Source organism: Castor canadensis, chromosome 19 (assembly GCF_047511655.1).
Source record: "Castor canadensis chromosome 19, mCasCan1.hap1v2, whole genome shotgun sequence".
Taxonomy (NCBI): Eukaryota; Metazoa; Chordata; class Mammalia; order Rodentia; family Castoridae; genus Castor; species Castor canadensis.
The window spans coordinates 31371296-31391010 of NC_133404.1; the positions used below are offsets into that span (position 1 = coordinate 31371296).

At 42.0% G+C, this 19715-nt stretch overlaps 1 protein-coding gene across 4 annotated transcripts in view; it reads left to right on the forward strand.

The window, feature by feature from the left end:
• The first annotated feature begins 226 nt into the window (after window positions 1-226).
• The window catches only part of LOC141419290 (protein FAM169B-like), a 97551-nt gene continuing 78062 nt past the window's right edge, over window positions 227-19715 (forward strand). For all 4 annotated transcript variants that reach the window (XM_074062125.1, XM_074062124.1, XM_074062126.1 and 1 more), the window contains exon 1: window positions 227-293. In XM_074062125.1, coding sequence (XP_073918226.1) covers window positions 263-293 — 31 coding nt within the window. In that variant the 5' untranslated portion in view covers window positions 227-262. The remainder of the gene's footprint in view (window positions 294-19715) is intronic.

The following is a 19715-nucleotide window of genomic DNA, read 5'->3' on the forward strand; positions in this document are numbered from 1 at the left end:
GGAGAATAAAACATACTCGCTGGCTGGGGGCTGTGGGGGAGTAGCAGCAGGGAAAGTGCAAAGAACTCTCTTTGTAAACTAGGGACCAGAGTCTGATGTCCTTGGGGGAGGAGGCGAGGTAGGGAGGTGGCGAGGTAGGGAGGGCGCACGGGGAGGTGGCAGGGGCGGGGCAGCCCCAGGGGAGCCCCGAGGTAGAGGGAGCGGGAGGGGCGGGGGCCGGGGAGAGGGCTGGGGACAGCTCGGAGCGCAGCCAGAGCACAGCATGGAGGCCGAGGCCGCGGGCGGAGCCGCAGGTAAAGGGATCCCGCCCCGCCACCTCCCCTGGTCTCGGGTTTCAATGACTCTGCCCGCCCGAAAGCTCCAGGACGAGACCGTAAACAGCTGGCGCAGCCAGGGAAACTGTCCCAAGTCGGCGCCCGGGCACCGAGCCGCGCACCTGTCGCCGGTGCAGGGCCCGCGTGGTTCCCGCGCCACACTCCTTTCCCTCAAGTTCCGGGAAACGATCGGGGAGTTGGAGGAGGGTCTGCCAGACTTGAACCCTGCAGTTACCCGGCCTTGGCCACTCCGGGAAGACTGGGCATGTTGGGGACCGCTGATCCTGGCTGACGTCCCAGGCTGGGGAGCGCGGGCGAGGTCCCTGTGTGGTCAGATCCTCGGTGGCCTGGTCTGTGAAATGGAAGCCTCAGGGTGGGGCAGAATCAGCAAAGCAGCTCGGGCTCCGCGGGCAAGGGGCGTACCCAGCAAGGATGATCCGGGCGGGCTGGGGACGCGAAGCTGGGAAAGGTCACCCGCAGCCCCTGCTCGGTGACAGTTGCCCACCCAGAGCTCCGGGGAGCCGCACACGACGCCCCTGCCCAACCAGCAGGGGAGCCCAGATTTGCTGACGCGCCCCTGAGTCCGCAGCCACCCGGTCCCCAGGTGGTGACATGGACCGCCAGCTCACCCGAGTGGGGCAAAGCCGCTGCATCTTCTGTTTCCAAAAGCACGTGGGACAAAACCCCAAAAGGCTCTCTGCTAGGTCTCAAAGGCGAGGGTGTTCGGATAGGAGCAGGGGTAGGGCTATCGGAAGCCCCCCAAAAAGTGCCTCTTTTCTGCCTTCTCCCTTCCCCCGTACGGACCCGTGGCTAGAAGGGGCCTGGTTCTGGAGGAAGGGCATAGTGGTCCGCTCCTGTCCCCTGCACCTCCAGTCCGGTCCGCTAAATTGTCTGGCTGCAGGTGGCCGGCCATTCATCTCTGTAAACGCAAAGCAAATCTCATCCAGGCAACTCTGCCTTTTTTTGGACGCCAATGACACGGGCGAATCACTTGCTTTTATCTCTAGCATTAAAACTGGGACGGAGCAACTTTTCTCCTAATTTGAGGTGAACGAATTAAGGAGAGAAGGTGCCAGATGGATTAGTTACATTCCTCACGTTGATGTAGAGATGAAACAAAGGTTTTGCTTTTGTTTTTGGAGAGGGAGATACTAATTTCTCTTTTGTTTTTGTACTCCTTGTTAGAAAGTTAGTGTCAAGTTGGAGCAAGAGAAAAAAAAAAGAAAAAGCCTTGTTCTTTAGATGTTACCTTCCTCTTTCTACAAAAGAGAGGGGCCCTTGGGGGCTTATTGTATGGCAGTCTCTCATTACAGAGAGGTGCTCCCCACACTACTTCCTCCCTCCACCCCCAGTGAGATCAAGAATTCCAGAGTTCCTCCCACTATTGCTTTGGAGATCTGTCTGTCCATTCTCATGCATTTTAATGGGGGAAGTAACAGTAATTTCATCTTCTGAAAAAGTCTAGTTGGTCTAAAACAGTTGAAGGATTTTCCTGTACTTCCTTTGGTGTTTACTGTGGTTTTGATGGTCACCCATGGGCCAGATGTCACACAGCAGCTGCACATTAATCATTTCCACATGTGCTAGGTCCTAATGGATTGGAATTGTGTATAGTTGAACTGGTGCCCGGGCTTTGATTGCCCATTTCCAAAAAAACGACTTGAGCAAATCACGTGTCTACTTAAGAATCCGTTTTTTCTTTTAGTAAAGAACAATGAAATACAGAATTATGCTTTCAGGTAAGGCTGTGACCCAGGCATGTGGCATTCCCATAGGAGCTGGGCTCTTTATCTGTGCAAGACTCCTCCAAGTGTGTCTAGTTTGGGAGGAGTACTATCCAAAGAGAATTTGGGGATACCCCACAATAATTCATGTCTTTTTGACATCCTTTGACCCCCTTCACATTCTCTCTCTCTGCTTTCTCTTTCTGAGAGTGTATACATGTTTCTAACTTCTCTGATGCTTGCTCAACCCCTTCTTAGGTTCTACTGGACCATCTGTTGCTGTCACTTCAGCTTAGAGCATAGTAGAGAGAAAGAAGAAAGTCAGACACAGCCTGCTTCTGTTATTGCCCTCATCTTTTACCTTGACCTTCCCTCATCTCTGACATAAAGGCTTGACCTGCCTTATAAGAATGAGATGAGACCCTTTCTGTCTGCATGAGAGCCCCACTGGCAGGCCCATTGTTACACTGACAGTGGACACAGAGAAAAACATTCGATTTTGACTTTTCAGTGCTCTGACAATTTGCACTGGTAATAAAACAGAGGGCTGATAAACAAAGAAGCCAGCAAGCAAGAGGGGAAATGGAAGGCATCACAGGAACTTGGATGAAGGGACAGGGCCAGGGGTGACACCGAGGATCTGACCCTCAACATCATGTTAACTAAGTAAGCCAGGCTCAGAAAAACAAAGTCTGCATGCTTTCTCTTAAATGTGGAAGATAGATCCAAAAGATAAACAACATATACACAAAATAAGCATGATCATATACAAACTCAGATGTAGAACATGTTTGTAACCGTGGAACTTCTCTATGGAACTCGGGGAAGGAGGGAAAGGAAAAGAGAACAATATCAGTAATATCGCATACCACAAGATGTGAAGGTAGAGGAGATAAGAATGTGTACTGAAAGCTGTTGAAAAATGAGGGGTGGGAAGTGAAGAGGTAAGGGAGAGTAATGGAAAGGGTTAAATGGACCAAAGTAAAGTTTACTCACAGTGGGGATACATGGAGAAACCCTTTTGAACGTTGACTTAGATATTAATAATGAAAGACAGGTCTGTAAATAAGTACTGTATGTGTGTGTGCATGTGGGGGGTACTTGTGGGTTGGAGGAGGTTGAATGAAGGAGATTAAGTTGAGGGAATGTGGTTTATAGACTTAATATATGAAATAGAAGAAACCCCTTGCAATAGTTTTAAGTAGGGCGGGGAGGGGATTAAGGGGGAGAGATGATGGGGATGATCTAACCAATGTACAATATAAGCCTATTTGGAATTGTCACAATGAATCCCCTCTGTACAACGAATATATCCTAATAAAAATTAATGGAAAAAAAAGGGATCTGACCCTTAGGAAACTGAGGCAGAGAGATGGAGTAATTTGCCTAAGGCTTCCTAGCTAGTATGTGCCAGTGTTTGGATTCAAAAGGGGGCTGTTGATAGGGTTGGAGGTGTAGCTCAGTGGTAGAGCACTTGCCTAGCACAAGATCCTGGGTTTTATGCCCAGCAACACCAAAACAATGGAATGGGGTTGTTGTTGGTTGTCAGTTGTGCTTTGACTCCCCAGAGAATGGAATCTGTCTTGAGGTGAGGTTCAAAGGTGACCCCGCCAAAAACAATGGAGGCTCAAAAAGGAAATAATTCACGAGCCCATTCCTAAAGGACCTGCTTCACAGACTACCTCATATTAACATAAAAGAAATCACATGTACGTTAGTCATTCTGGATCACTCCACATTGTCTGAGTGTCTCTGGAGGTAAACGTGGACTTGGCAAGTTGGGAGATCTCCATTCCTGGGTGCAGGACATTCTGGGGACAGTGGGTGGAGTAATGGACTGTCCTGGTGGCCCTCAATGAGCTTCCATTTGTTAGAAGGAAAGAGGAAAGAAGAGGTGGTCTCTAACAGCCTGCTTGGTTGTGAAGGTTGTCAGCTACATTCTAGCCAAGCAGACATTCATTAGTCAGCCTGAGGGCTCTTTAAGACCCTTGTGGTCTTTCTGCCTTAGTGTCCTGGGCACCATGAGCTTGAATGTCAGGTGCTGATGAAGGCCCTTATTGAGTTTGTGTTTGTAGAAAGGATTGCTGGGAGGAATTTCTTGCAGATCAGGTGTATCAAGAAATGGGCTGTTGCAAATCCCTGGGCAGAGTGCCCTTGACTAGGGTTCTGGGCAGCCCATGTGCTAGAATTTCTTCTTTGGGGGATGGGGTCCTCTTAATGGTCTAGGTGTCTGTATACCTTTCTCTTTTTGTGTTCCTCACTGCAGTGTGCATCTCAGCTGTAAATGATTCTTGTTTATCCACTTGTAGACTGAATCTCTGACTGCTGCTGAGTCAGAGATAGCTGGTGTCCTGACCCTCTCCAAGGGTCCCACTGTGGCCTGGCAGGGGAAGGTGAATGACCAGGACTTGGCCAGGACAGTAGGTACTGAGGTGTTGTCTTTCTGCTGACCTTTGAAACCCTAGTCTGGTGACTGGCTGACTGGCCTTAGTGGCTCTTGGCTCCTCTGATATGCTTTGTAGCTCAGTCCTGGGAAGTTCTAAATGGAGGCTTGTAGAAAAGGATTGTGTTTTGTGGTATAAGAATTTCAGTGCAAAACATAAGCACTTGGTCAGATGCCCCAGGGGTCACCTGACTTTTAAAGTCTGGGTTGGCAGCAGGTGGAGAAGTGGGAGCTCAATGACCATCAGAGTTGGGGCCTTTGAATAAGGATTTTTGGGTGCAACTGCTGCAAGCCATGCCTTGCAGATACTTGGGAAGGCTGAGGTAGGAGAATGGTAAGTGTAAGGCTATCATGGGCTATGTACTGAGACTATCCCCCTCCGAAAACAAAAACGTAACAAATGCTATGCCCTCCTGCGTGCTGCATTTCCTTTCTAAAGCCAGTGATCAGCCAACTTGGAAGAGGGAGGGGTACAAAACTATGAGTTGAAAGGCCACTCGCTGTTGAAATCCATGCATGTGCCTCCCTCCCATCACACACATGCTGTTTTTTTCCCCTTTCTTTCCTATCCCATATTCTGGCCTCTGGGAGCACTCTCACATTAAATCTAGGTTGAAGCCTCATTCTCCTGCTAAGAGGAAACTGAGTCAATCAATGCCTGTTGGTTTTCAAGACATAAAAACCTTCCCATGTGTCTTTGCTCCTTCAAAACAAGATAGCCACAGGACCACCAGGAACTGGCTTGAGGCTGAGATCTTGTGCCCAAGAAGAGCAGCTTGGGGCTGAGCTCTTGCCCAGGGAAGTGGGGGAGCTCCCTGCTGTGTCTGTGTGGCCAGGAGGAAGGCTGTCATGGCCCAAGTCTTCTTAGATCATTTGGTTTTCTTGACTTGCTGAAATTAAGATAAATGTGTTTTTCTTGGAAACCAAATCTCTAACCACGACTCACAACAGAGAGAAAGTTAAGGCATCGAGTTGTGCTGAAACAAACCCTAATAAGAGTCCCTGAGCTGGGTGCTGGTGGCTCACGCCTATAATCCTAGCTACTCAGGAGGCAGAGATCAGAATCCCTGCAATTTGAAGCCAGCCCACAAACAGTTCGCAAGACTCTATCTAGAAAAAAAAAAACATCACAAAAAAGGGCTGGTGAAGTGGTTCAAATTGTAGGACCTGATTTCAACCTCATTACTGAAAAAAAAAAAGAGTCCCTGAGTATTTGACTCAGTGGTAAATGTGTGAGATGTTGATTTTGTAGAGTTTTCACAACTGCACACAACTTCTCACCATTCTGCTTCCCTGCCCAGCTGTACTCCCCATCACTCCCGCCCTTAGTGAACTATCTGGTGTGTGTGTGTGTGTATGGTAGAGTTGTTTAAGACTCAAATAGTGAATTGTGGTCTCTCATAAGATATAAATATTAAGTAAAAATATTAAAATGTTTAGAACTATTTGGTGTAAAAACACAAAACAAAATATATCCTTCTACAAGTCTAATTATTTGCTGATGAATATCTGTTTTTAGTTAGAACAAATGATTATTCACACTTTGGTTTTTTTTTTTTTGCCTCTATGATAGTAATTAAGATTCCCTCCACCCTTGCTCTAATTCATTTTTTCTCTCTCTCATTTTGAAACTTAATATTCATGTTTCTATTCTTGTAAGGGTTAACTTGGAGTTTTTAACATGCATATTTATCTATAATTTATTCTTAGATTAAATAATTTTTTAACGTTCTCTGGAATGACTTAAGGGCCTTAAAATGCTTTCACTTACATGTCACCATTGTACAGCACTTTAGCTGTGTTATGATTTTTTTTGTTTTTAAGCTCAAGTTAGATGTTTTTGTATCATATGGTCAGCATCAGTTTAGATTTTATCCACCTGCTAATCATTTTCTTTGAATCCATCCCTTCTTGACTAATCTCTTCCTGAGGTCATTTGTCTTTATATTGATATGCATTAGAAATAATTTTAGGGAGAGCTGCTGGTATCAAACTCTCTCTGGTTTGGTTTTTCTAAATATTTCTTTATTTCATTAATGTTAATGAAATGTTAATGCTAGATGGAGGATGAAAATTATTTTTCTTGCAAATGGAGAAATGGCATCCCATTGTCTCCTGGCTTCCATAGTTCTGGTGAGAAGGTAGCTGTCAATCATCTTGTGATACTCTTGCAATAGTCTGTCTTTTCTTTCTGGCTGCTTTTAGAGTCATCTTTTTTGTGTTTTCTGGTGGACGATTTGACTAGTGTGTTTAGGTGGGGATTGTCCTTGCTTTGGGGATTGGTTGTGATTTCTGAATCTGAGGGTAGATATCTTTCACGAATTCTTTTTAACTATTACTTTTTTCAAGTCTTGATTCCTCCTCATTCTATTTTTCACCTTCTGGAACTTCAGCTAGATGTTTACTACACCTTGTTACTCTGCTCTTCATTTCTCTTAACCTGCTTTTCAAGTTTTCCATCTGTTTGTCTTTCTGTGTGAATTCTGGGTCACTTTTTCAGCTACTAATGATATTCATTTCTAGAAGTTCTACTTTCTTTCCCCCTAGAATCTTATTAGGCGATTTGAAAAATCTTGGCATTTTAAAGTCTTTATTGAAATTTTTAAAAATGTGTTTAAGACTATTATTTTCTATACTGCATAATTTCCATGTCTGCAATCTTTGTGGGTTTGATTCTGCAGTGTACGTAGTGTGTAATTTCTTTAATGGCAGTTTGTCTTATTATATGTTGAGAGATATTTGAAATCAGGTCTGAATGACATCAAAGCTGGTACACTTGACCTCAGTCTAAACACCTGTGTGTCTTAATGGTGAGGAAAGCCAAAGTATCATTCTGTGGGTTTCACCAGTTCTTATTCTTATCAATGGACATTTGAGGTGCTTCTGTCTTTGTGCTATTGTGAATACTGTGAATAATTACTGCGAATAATTATAAGTGAAATTATTGTGCTACATTGTTGTGAATAATGAGGCCAGGAGAAGTTTCAGCATCCTGAGTACTAGCTGATGTTTGCAGTGCATGGGTGACTCAGTATCCATTGATAAGTACAGTAGAAGGCTCTGCTAGAAATCTCAAAACCTGAGTTTGAATCTTTGCCCATTATCAGTGCTGGGAATCAAATCCAGGCTTTGCACATTCTGGGCAAGCGCTCTGCCACTGGCTACATCACCAATCCTCAACTTTCCATTTCTTGTTTTTTCCTTTTTTTTTAAAATTACCATATATTAACAGTACCAAAAGGTTTTATTGTGTTATTTCCATATGTGCATATATAGTAGACCCTTGGTTTCTGTGGATGTACGGTTCCAAGGAGCCCACCATTGAGGGCAAACCACATGTGCTCGGGTGCATAGAGTTCCGTGTGGTTCATCTTTCCCATAACTTCCTGAAAAGACGTACTGCCTTTCACCAAATCTAAGTTTTTTACTTGATCACTTCAATTAAGCACATTAAGTCTCACCTTGCTTTTTGGGCACCATTTGCTTTTAGGGAGACAGATTTTCACAAAATAAAGAGCAGGGATGCACTCAACAGAGCACATGATGATTTAAATCCCACTGACTATAACATGGCACTGAGCACTTCTCTGCATCAATTGAGCCATGGAATGTTTGCAGGAACTCAAAATTTTTGTCTTTGAAACTTCTTTGATTTTAAAAATATATTTTTTGTACTGTACTTGGTCAAAACGGTCTATAATAAATCCACAAGTAAGGTAAGTTTACAGAATACTGTGATGTATTCTGATCAAATTTACCCTATTACTCTTTCTTCACTCCCTCCTTCCTTTAAACAATTTTTAACATCTCATTATTCCATCAACTTTCCATTTTTGCCCCTCCATTTCCACATCTGAAAAATGGAGTCAGAGTGCTGTACTTCCTTGGCTTTCTAGGGTTGATGTAAGGATGTGTAAAAGCCCTTTGTAAACTGGAAAACTCTAAGCAAATACAAGGTTTAAGAGAGTACATTTTAACATGAGAATATGTTTTTTCTTACTATATTTTTTCCAATACAATATTTTTCCTAATACTCTTCCAAATGAGTACTTCAGAAATATCATTTATCTGAAACAGGCAGTATATTGCATTTCTTTTCTAGTTCTTCAATGTAAAACTGAGTTGGTATTGACCTTGATGCAAATACTAACATTCTGAATCTATTTTTTACTTTTTGTGTAAAGACTTTGGTGTAAGCCTGAAAAGTAAATCTGTATTTACTTAATCCAGCCCCAACTGTGTAGACAAGGGCCTGTGTTCTCCCCTCATTGCTCTGCACAGAGCCCAACATGCTAGATAGAAACCCTTTTTTTTTTTTTCGTTTTTGGAGGTTTTGTGACTTGTAATAGATGAATGTGTGGGGATAGGATTTTTGGATTAAAGTATCTAACATCCATTAACCATTGTGATGTTTAGGTTAGTTCTGAGAATTATTGTTCTGTTCTAATGGGTAAGACATTATGCTGATGAGGGGTTTTTCTTTTCTTGTTGTATGCTGTGTGGTTTAGGGCTCTGGTTCCATGCTAGACAACTGTCTTGTGGTGGTGTTTTCCTACCAGCTTCAGGATCACTACCTATTGTGGTCTTAGCTATATCAGGGTTTGGTATTTTTATAAGCTATTTGTCAATGAAATTTAGAATCTAAAGAGACAGGTTTTCTGTGTTGTTCTGTGCATGTTTCAAAGCCGTGTTCCTCAGAAACTCAGATCCAGACTCCAACAAAATGAAGATAAACTATGCCAAAGGACCCAATGAAGCCCACAAGAATAATTTAAAAGAAGACATACTACAAGTACTCAATGAGAATTTTATAGAGATGATACTGGATAGGGTCAACCAAAATGTACAGGAGACACTCAAGAAATTCCAAGACAATAAAAATAGAGAATTTGAAAAAGCAAAAGAAGAAATAAAGGAAACCATAGAAGCACTGTATAAACACCAAAGTGAAAGAGAGAACACAATGAATAAATGGATAAATGAACTCAGGACAAAAATAGACAACAATAAAGAAGAAAACAGCCAGGATATGGAAAACCTCAGAAAAAAGAACGAAACAGAACTGCAAAACAAAACGGAAGGCCAATCCAGCAGGATAGAACAAACAGAAGACAGAATCTCAGAACTTGAAGATGAAATGGTAATTAAAGGAAAAACCAAAGAACTATTAATTAAACAACTCAAGACCTGTGAAAAGAAAATGCAAGAACTCACTGACTCCATCAAAAGACCAAACTTGAGAATCATGGGCATCGAAGAAGGAGAAGAGGTGCAAGTGAAGGGAATGTGTAATATATTCAACAAAATAATAATGGAAAATTTCCCAAATCTAGAGAAAGATATTCCCATACAAATGCAAGAGGCCTCCAGGACACCAAACAGACCAGATCAAAATAGAACTACTCCACAACATATCATCATTAAAACAACAAGTTCAGAAACTAAGGAAAGAATATTGAAGGCTGTAAGAGAGAAAAAACAAGTAACATACAAAGGTAAACCCATCAAAATCACAGCAGACTTCTCAACAGAAACATTAAAAGCAAGAAGAGCGTGGGGTGAGATCTTCTGGGCACTGAATGAAAATAACTTCAACCCCAGGATACTCTACCCAGCAAAGCTATCATTCAAAATAGATGGAGCAATAAAAGTCTTCCATGATAAGCAGAAACTAAAACAATATGTGACCACAAAGCCACCATTACAAAAGATTCTGCAAGGGATCCTGCACACAGAAAATGACACCCAACTTAACCATGAAAAGGCAGGCAGCACCAAACCACAGGATAAGAAAAAGCAAGACAGTAGAGAGTAACATCAAGTTAGGTACACACAATCAAACCTTCAAACAACTAAGATAACTAAATGGCAGGAATCACCACATACCTATCAGTACTAACATTTAATGTTAATGGACTTAATTCACCCATCAAAAGACACCGTTTGACAAAATGGATTAAAAAAGAAGATCCAACAATTTGTTGCTTACAGGAGACTCATCTCACTGAAAGAAATAAGCATATGCTTAGGATGAAAGGCTGGAAGAAGATTTACCAAGCCAATGGCCCCCGAAAACAAGCAGGAGTAGCAATACTTATCTCTGACAAAGTAGACTTCAAACCTACATTGATCAAATGAGATAAAGAAGGACATTCCATACTAATAAAAGGGGAAATAGACCAAAAGGAAATAATAATCATCAATCTGTACGCACCCAATGTCAACGCACCCAATTTCATCAAACATGCCCTGAAAGACCTAAAAGCATATATAAACGCCAACACAGTGGTTGTGGGAGACTTTAACACTCCATTATCATCAATAGATAGGTCATCCAAACAAAAACTCAATAAAGAAATCCAAGATCTAAAATATGCAATAGATCAAGTGGACCTAGTAGATGTCTACAGAACATTTCATACAACCTCTACACAATATACATTCTTCTCAGCAGCCCATGGAACCTTCTCCAAAATAGATCATATCCTAGGGCACAAAGCAAGCCTCAGCAAATATAAGAAAATAGAAATAATACCGTGCATACTATCTGACCACAATGCAGTAAAAGTAGAACTCAACAACAAAAGTAAAGACAAAAAACATGCAAACAGCTGGAAACTAAATAACTCATTACTTAATGAAGAATGGATCATCGATGCAATAAAAGAGGAAATTAAAAAGTTCCTGGAAGTCAATGAAAATGAAAACACAACCTACCGGAACCTATGGGACACAGCTAAGGCAGTCTTGAGAGGAAAGTTTATAGCCATGAGTGCATATATTAAAAAGATTGAAAGATCCCAAATCAATGACCTAATGATACATCTCAAACTCCTAGAAAAACAAGAACAAGCAAATCCCAAAACAAATAGAAGGAGAGAAATAATAAAAATAAGAGCTGAAATCAACGAAATAGAAACCAAAAAAACCATACAAAGAATTAATGAAACAAAAAGTTGGTTCTTTGAAAAAATAAACAAGATCGATAGACCCCTGGCAAACCTGACTAAAATGAGGAGAGAAAAAACCCAAATTAGTAGAATTAGGAATGCAAAAGGGGAGATAACAACAAACACCATGGAAGTCCAGGAAATCATCAGAGACTACTTTGAGAACCTATATTCAAATAAATTTGAAAATCTTAAAGAAATGGACAGATTTCTAGATACATATGATCATCCAAAACTGAACCAAGAGGAAATTAATCACCTGAATAGACCTATAACACAAAATGAAATTGAAGCAGCAATCAAGAGTCTCCCCAAAAAGAAAAGTCCAGGACCTGATGGATTCTCTGCTGAATTCTATCAGACCTTTAAAGAAGAATTGATACCAACCCTCCTTAAACTGTTCCATGAAATAGAAAGGGAAGGAAAACTGCCAAACACATTTTATGAAGCCAGTATTACACTTATCCCAAAACCAGGCAAAGACACCTCCAAAAAGGAGAACTATAGGCCAATCTCCTTAATGAACATTGATGCAAAAATCCTCAACAAAATAATGGCAAATCGAATTCAGCAACACATCAAAAAGATTATTCACCACGACCAAGTAGGCTTCATCCCAGGGATGCAGGGGTGGTTCAACATACGAAAATCAATAAACATAATAAACCACATTAACAGAAGCAAAGACAAAAACCACTTGATCATCTCAATAGATGCAGAAAAAGCCTTTGATAAGATCCAACATCATTTCATGATAAAAGCTCTAAGAAAACTAGGAATAGAAGGAAAGTTCCTCAACATTATAAAAGCTATATATGACAAACCTACAGCCAGCATTATACTTAATGGAGAAAAACTGAAACCATTCCCTCTAAAATCAGGAACCAGACAAGGATGCCCACTATCTCCACTCCTATTCAACATAGTACTGGAATTCCTAGCCAGAGCAATTAGGCAAGAAGAAGGAATAAAAGGAATACAAATAGGTAAAGAAACTGTCAAAATATCCCTATTTGCAGATGACATGATCCTATACCTTAAAGACCCAAAAAACTCTACTCAGAAGCTTCTAGACATCATCAATAGCTATAGCAAGGTAGCAGGATATAAAATCAACATAGAAAAATCATTAGCATTTCTATACACTAACAATGAGCAAACGGAAAAAGAATGTATGAAAACAATTCCATTTACAATAGCCTCAAACAAAATCAAATACCTAGGTGTAAACCTAACAAAAGATGTGAAAGACCTCTACAAGGAAAACTATACACTTCTGAAGAAAGAGATTGAGGAAGACTATAGAAAGTGGAGAGATCTCCCCTGCTCATGGATTGGTAGAATCAACATAGTAAAAATGTTGATACTCCCCAAAGTAATCTACATGTTTAATGCAATTCCCATCAAAATTCCAATGACATCCATTAAAGAGATTGAAAAATCTACTGTGAAATTTATATGGAAACACAAGAGGCCACGAATAGCCAAGGCAATACTCAGTCAAAAGAACAATGCAGGAGGTATCACAATACCTGACTTCAAACTATATTACAAAGCAATAACAATAAAAACAGCATGGTACTGGCACAAAAACAGACATGAAGACCAGTGGAACAGAATAGAGGATCCAGATATGAAGCCACACAACTATGAGCAACTTATCTTTGACAAAGGAGCTAAAAATATACGATGGAGAAATAGCAGCCTCTTCAACAAAAACTGCTGGGAAAACTGGTTAGCAGTCTGCCAAAAACTGAAACTAGATCCATGTATATCACCCTATACCAAGATTAACTCAAAATGGATCAAGGATCTTAATATCAGACCCCAAACTCTTAAGTTGATACAAGAAAGAGTAGGAAATACTCTGGAGTTAGTAGGTATAGGTAAGAACTTTCTCAATGAAACCCCAGCAGCACAGCAACTAAGAGATAGCATAGATAAATGGGACCTCATAAAACTAAAAAGCTTCTGTTCATCAAAAGAAATGGTCTCTAAACTGAAGAGAACACCCACAGAGTGGGAGAAAATATTTGCCAATTATACATCAGACAAAGGTCTGATAACCAGAATATACAGGGAACTTAAAAAACTAAATTCTCCCAAAACTAATGAACCAATAAAGAAATGGGCATGTGAACTAAACAGAACTTTCTCAAAAGAAGAAATTCAAATGGCCAGAAAACACATGAAAAAATGCTCACCATCTTTAGCAATAAAGGAAATGCAAATTAAAACCACACTAAGATTCCACCTCACCCCTGTTAGAATAGCCATCATCAGCAACACCACCAACAACAGGTGTTGGCGAGGATGTGGGGAAAAAGGAACCCTCTTACACTGTTGGTGGGAATGTGGACTAGTACAACCACTCTGGAAAAAAATTTAGAGGCTACTTAAAAAGCTGGACATGGATCTACCATTTGATCCAGCAATACCACTCTTGGGAATATACCCAAAAGACTGTTACTCCAGAGGCACCTGCACACCCATGTTTATTGCGGCACTATTCACAATAGCCAAGTTATGGAAACAGCCAAGATGCCCCAGCACTGACGAATGGATTAAGAAAATGTGGTATCTATACACAATGGAATTTTATGCAGCCATGAAGAAGAACGAAATGTTATCATTCGCTGGTAAATGGATGGAATTGGAGAACATCATTCTGAGTGAGGTTAGCCTGGCCCAAAAGACCAAAAATCGTATGTTCTCCCTCATATGTGGACATTAGATCAAGGGCAAACACAACAAGGGGATTGGACTATGAGCACATGATAAAAGCGAGAGCACACAAGGGAGGGGTGAGGATAGGTAAGACACCTAAAAAATTAGCTAGCATTTGTTGCCCTTAACGCAGAGAAACTAAAGCAGATACCTTAAAAGCAACTGAGGCCAATAGGAAAAGGGGAACAGGTACTAGAGAAAAGGTTAGATCAAAAAGAATTAACCTAGAAGGTAACACCCACGCACAGGAAATCAATGTGAGTCAATGCCCTGTATAGCTATCCTTATCTCAACCAGCAAAAACCCTTGTTCCTTCCTATTATTGCTTATACTCTCTCTACAACAAAATTAGAGATAAGGGCAAAATAGTTTCTGCTGGGTATTGAGGGGGGGGAGCGGGAGGGGGTGGAGTGGGTGGTAAGGGAGGGGGTGGGGGCAGGGGGGAGAAATGAACCAAGCCTTGTATGCACATATGAATAATAAAAGAAAAATGAAAAAAAAAAAAAAAAAGCCATGTTCCTTCCAGGTAGAGGTTAGACAAATCCGCACCTAAGGATAACCAGTTGGGATTGAGTGGCTCAAGGTCAAGGCAAGGAAAGTCTGAGCTTCCCATGGTTGTGTCAGGCTAAGACCTCTTTGGTCACCACTCATTCACAAGAAGACATTTGCGATGTTATTTTCTGCTGCCTGCCCCCAATAAGGATCCACATGTGTCCCCAAATGTGACACCTCTCTGAATGCTAAAAGAACAGTATGGTTTAGTCTACTTCATATCCTTTTGAGTGTTCAAGGAGGCAAATAATTTTCTGCTGGTCTCATTTGCCTAAAAGCGAGAGAGGCACCAGTGCTCAGATTATGAGGCCTTCATATTAAAAGCAATTAGGATTATGCAAACCTGTGTGGGTGGCACACAAAGTCATCTGCATATTTTGCCATCTTAGATTTGGGACAAGGGATTTATTCTCAGCCAAGGCAATGACAAGTTGCAAGTTGGCCAATTCTAAATGTGTGATAACAGAGCAACAGGCTGCCTGTCAATTACTGGGTAATAAAACCTCCACCACCACCACCTGCAGACCTTCTGCAGCGCCTGCCTCCTCATTGCCTGACAATTTTGCTCGTCTGCTCAAGAATTCTAACATATTCTACATTCTGTCTTCCAACTTAAAAAAAAAATCCCTTTTTGCTAAGAATATTTTGGCAATCAGATGCTCTTCAAAAAACAACAAAAATATCCAAGTGCTTATTGGTCTCACCTTCTGTTCTCTACTTTCCTACAGAGGAGATTCTCTGCCACCAAGGCCACCTTTCCCAGTAGTGGATTCTTTTTTTTTTTTTTTTTTTGGTGGCAGTAAGTACTGGAGTTTGAACTCAGGATCTTGCACTTGCTAGGCAGGTGCTCTACCACTTAAACCATGCCTCCACTTCTTTTTGCTTTATTTATTTTTCTGAATAGGGTCTTGTGAACTTTTTGCTCAGGTTGGCCTTGCATCTTGATCCTCTGATCTCCACTCTTTTGAGTAGCTAGGATTACAGGCATGAGCCACCTCACCCGGCTCTTGGAGGTGCATTCTTAAATGTTCTGACTTACCTGTGAGCTGTCTCTCTCATAGTGATGGGGCCTTCTGGTCTGATATTATTTAAAAGCATTCTTCTCTAAGGTATGTTTTGTCACCTGTCACATAGTGTTCTGGGACAAGGGGTCCCTAGTTCAAGTTGGGAAAATAAATGCCAGGTTAAGCAAATTCTGTTGCTGTAGAATTTCTCAAAGTTCTTCACTGCTGATAGGTGCATAGAACTCCCAAGAGTGAGCTCAGAGCCATAGCACGGCACTGTTTCCTTACCTTGCTGGTTTCTGAAACCTGTTTTTGAGAGCATTTCCCAAGTGTATCTGGCAGGGTTTGTGTTCCTCAAAGCACATAGCATCTTGCAAACAATGGCCTAGTGTCAGGAAAGTGGTGGTGAGATGGGCACAAGCCTTAGACGCTTTGATATGAAGTAAATGTTATGTACTACCTGATCATCCCAATGTCCACTTCCAGAATAGCTGTGATTACAGGCATGAGTCACTGAGCAGGGTCTTTAAAAAATTAATGATAATTGAGCTGGGAGTGTAGCTTAGCTTGGGCAAGGTCCTGGGTTCAATCCCTAGCATAAGTAAGTGAATAAATGTAAAATTAAACATAATCATACTTTAAAAGTAACCCTCAGCTTTAAAGGATCCTGTGATGAATACTTTGGAGGCAGAGGATGAAAGGTGCATTTGTGAATATGGAGTACAATTTACATCACAGCCCTTAGGGACTGAACTGTGCAGGGAAATGCATACCTCACTTTTGGGGAACCTGTTTCTGGTTCTGAATTCTGAGCAACTGAGGTGGCATTTGGAATTCTCCTCCCTTTAGGCATTGCCCCCTGTCCCTGCAGAGACTTCTTCTTCCATGATTTGTCTGGTGTCCTCCTGCCTCTGGTTAATAACTAGTTTTTGAGCTAGTCACTTAACCTCTCAGGGTAGACCTCTCTGATAAGGATTCCTTTTATAATAAGTTTCCTTTACAAGAAAAGCCATGATTTATGAGGGGGGAAAATATGGCCAACAATGTGAAAAATACAGAAAAGCAAAAAATACAAAAAAGAACTTTTAGTCATTGTATCTATTGCCAGCTATTTTATAAAAGCTACGAGTTGAGTATTGCTTCAGTTTTGTGTCTTTAAATTTTTTTCCACAGTATCTTGAGCAGGAATTATTGTTACTGTAACTGAAGAAGGACAACCCACATTATTAAAAAATTCAAGTGATACAGCCGGTCTTTCCTGTGACCATCATGCCTTGTCATTCCTGTCAGGCACTGACTTTCAGTGAAGGCTAAGTTCAGAAGAGTGGGACCAGTAAAATTTAAAGTAGTAGTTCCAACTGCAAAGAATTATGCTGTGCCTACATGAAAGATTTTTCTTCCTCTTTGTGGTGAGGCAGTCTTTGGAGAAGACTGCAAATGACTGCAATGACTGGCATATTCCACAAATGACACTCAATGACTAGGTGTTGATTATCCATCCCTTTCAAGGTCTTCATTAACTGGCATTGTTATTTACCTCGAAACGACCAAAACGTGTTGGAAAGTTCTCTAATATTAGGCCGTGCCCCATGGACCAGCCGGGGCTGACCCAGCAGTGGTGTTGGCTGATGGGCAGTGGGCAACAGGCAGTGACAGATCCTGGAAACTCCAGCCTTGCTACAAAGATCCTGAATAATTTAAGTATTTCCTTTTTTTTAGAAGAACGCATTCAGATGCACCATTATTTCAGATTTTAGGGTGAATATGCCAACATAGGCTTAAAAGTGAATTGTGAAGTTTGGGTTTTGTTGAGGTATTTCAGTTTCTTTGCAGTCTGAGGTGATTATGTGTGCCTTTTTAATAAAGGCATTTTACATTGCACTGAGAAGATTACATTCTTTCGGCTTTGGAAAAATATTTCCTGTTCAGTGCAAGCCATTAAAATCTGTTAGCATTTCACATCTGGACGCTGCTTTCCCTCTGAGGCGTGGCGCATGCGCAAATCACTGCAGATGTGTTTAGTTCCCAGAGCGGACTTGCGTTTGGGGTTGGGGGATGGGGGAGTTGGGGGCCATGTGGGGTGCTGGGGGCCTGGGGGGTTGGGGGCCGTGTGGGGTGCTGGGGGCCTTCCTCCTGTGTTGTGAGCAGAGTTTCTTTTTCCAAGGATTGAAGGTAGGGAGGAGTCTACCTTTCTCCTGGCTTGGGGAGGGGCTTCTGCCTCTCCCGCCCCTCCTGCTTTTGCAACTCCTATATTCATCCCATCCAGGTTTCCAGAAAGTTCTGCTGTAGGTGTGGCTCTCCAGTGCATTCTGATGTTTTCCTAAAAGGAAGAGAAAGAATTCAAACAAAGAAAGGCTGGGGGTTGTGGGCCACAGGTTGAGGGGTGCTCTAGCTCCACTTGGCTCAGTGGTTCTCTTCCCTGGAATGCTAAGGTCTGCAGTCTGCTTTGATTCTTCAAAAGGTGACAGAGTGTGAGTGCCACATTGTTTTGTGAGCAGTAAGGCCTGCCCCAGCTTACTGTGGTCCAGGAGGGTGAATTTCTGCACTTCCTGCCCGAAGCAGCCCCCAATCTCAAGATGGTTGGGCTGGGCTCTGTGAATCTGTACAGCTCTTGGTTCTGAGAAGACCTCCAGGATCCTAGCCTTGGAATCCCTTGGGGAAGCCAGTCACTGTAACCCTGGAGACAATAGGTATCTTGGGAACATTGCCCACTGAGTTTTTTCAGGAGGTCCTAATCTGCAGGGAAAATGATTTCATGCTGGGGAAGAAGCAGAACACATTCATTACATTTCTGTTGACCTCACAGGGCCAGAAGAGCCAGGCCACTCTTGGCAGGTGGCAGGAGTCATGAAGGAGCCTTCCTGCCCCACCCCCAGGAGCCAGGTCCCTGACCTGGTGGCCTTGGATGAGTGCCTTCTCCCTGCAAATCCTATGTCCACAGTGTTCTCCCACTTCCCCTGCAGGAGGGGGATTTGCAAGGGCCAAGGTTAGTTCTCCATAGGGCTGATTGATAAAGCTGATCTGTCAGCCCTGCAACCTTGTTGGAGTGGATGGATGGTCCAGATGTGAGGGACATCTTTCCTAAAACACAGGGCCAGCAACAGAGTAAAAAATCAAAGTCAATCTCTACTTGCTCCTTAAGCTGATATTCCATTTTGAGAGAGGGAGCTACTGAAGCTAGTTTCTGTGGGGCAAGCATGTAGCATGAATGGGTGCCCAAGGCTGAAGCAGCCTTCTTCTCACTTTTTCTTAATATATTGAAATGTTAGATCTTTTTGCATACCTATGGAAAGCCACATGACCAACGTCATGAAAGGAATAGCCTTTTCAACAGAAAATTCTTTTTTTTTTTTTTTTCATTTTTCTTTTATTATTCATATGTGCATACAAGGCTTGGTTCATTTCTCCCCCCTGCCCCCACCCCCTCCCTTACCACCCACTCCACCCCCTCCCACTCCCCCCCCTCAATACCCAGCAGAAACTATTTTGTCCTTATCTCTAATTTTGTTGTAGAGAGAGTATAAGCAATAATAGGAAGGAACAAGGGGTTTTGCTGGTTGAGATAAGGATAGCTATACAGGGCATTGACTCACATTGATTTCCTGTGCGTGGGTGTTACCTTCTAGGTTAATTCTTTTTGATCTAACCTTTTCTCTAGTACCTGTTCCCCTTTTCCTATTGGCCTCAGTTGCTTTAAGGTATCTGCTTTAGTTTCTCTGCGTTAAGGGCAACAAATGCTAGCTAGTTTTTTAGGTGTCTTACCTATCCTCACCCCTCCCTTGTGTGCTCTCGCTTTTATCATGTGCTCATAGTCCAATCCCATTGTTGTGTTTGCCCTTGATCTAATGTCCACATATGAGGGAGAACATACGATTTTTGGTCTTTTGGGCCAGGCTAACCTCACTCAGAATGATGTTCTCCAGTTCCATCCATTTACCAGCGAATGATAATATTTCGTTCTTCTTCATGGCTGCATAAAATTCCATTGTGTATAGATACCA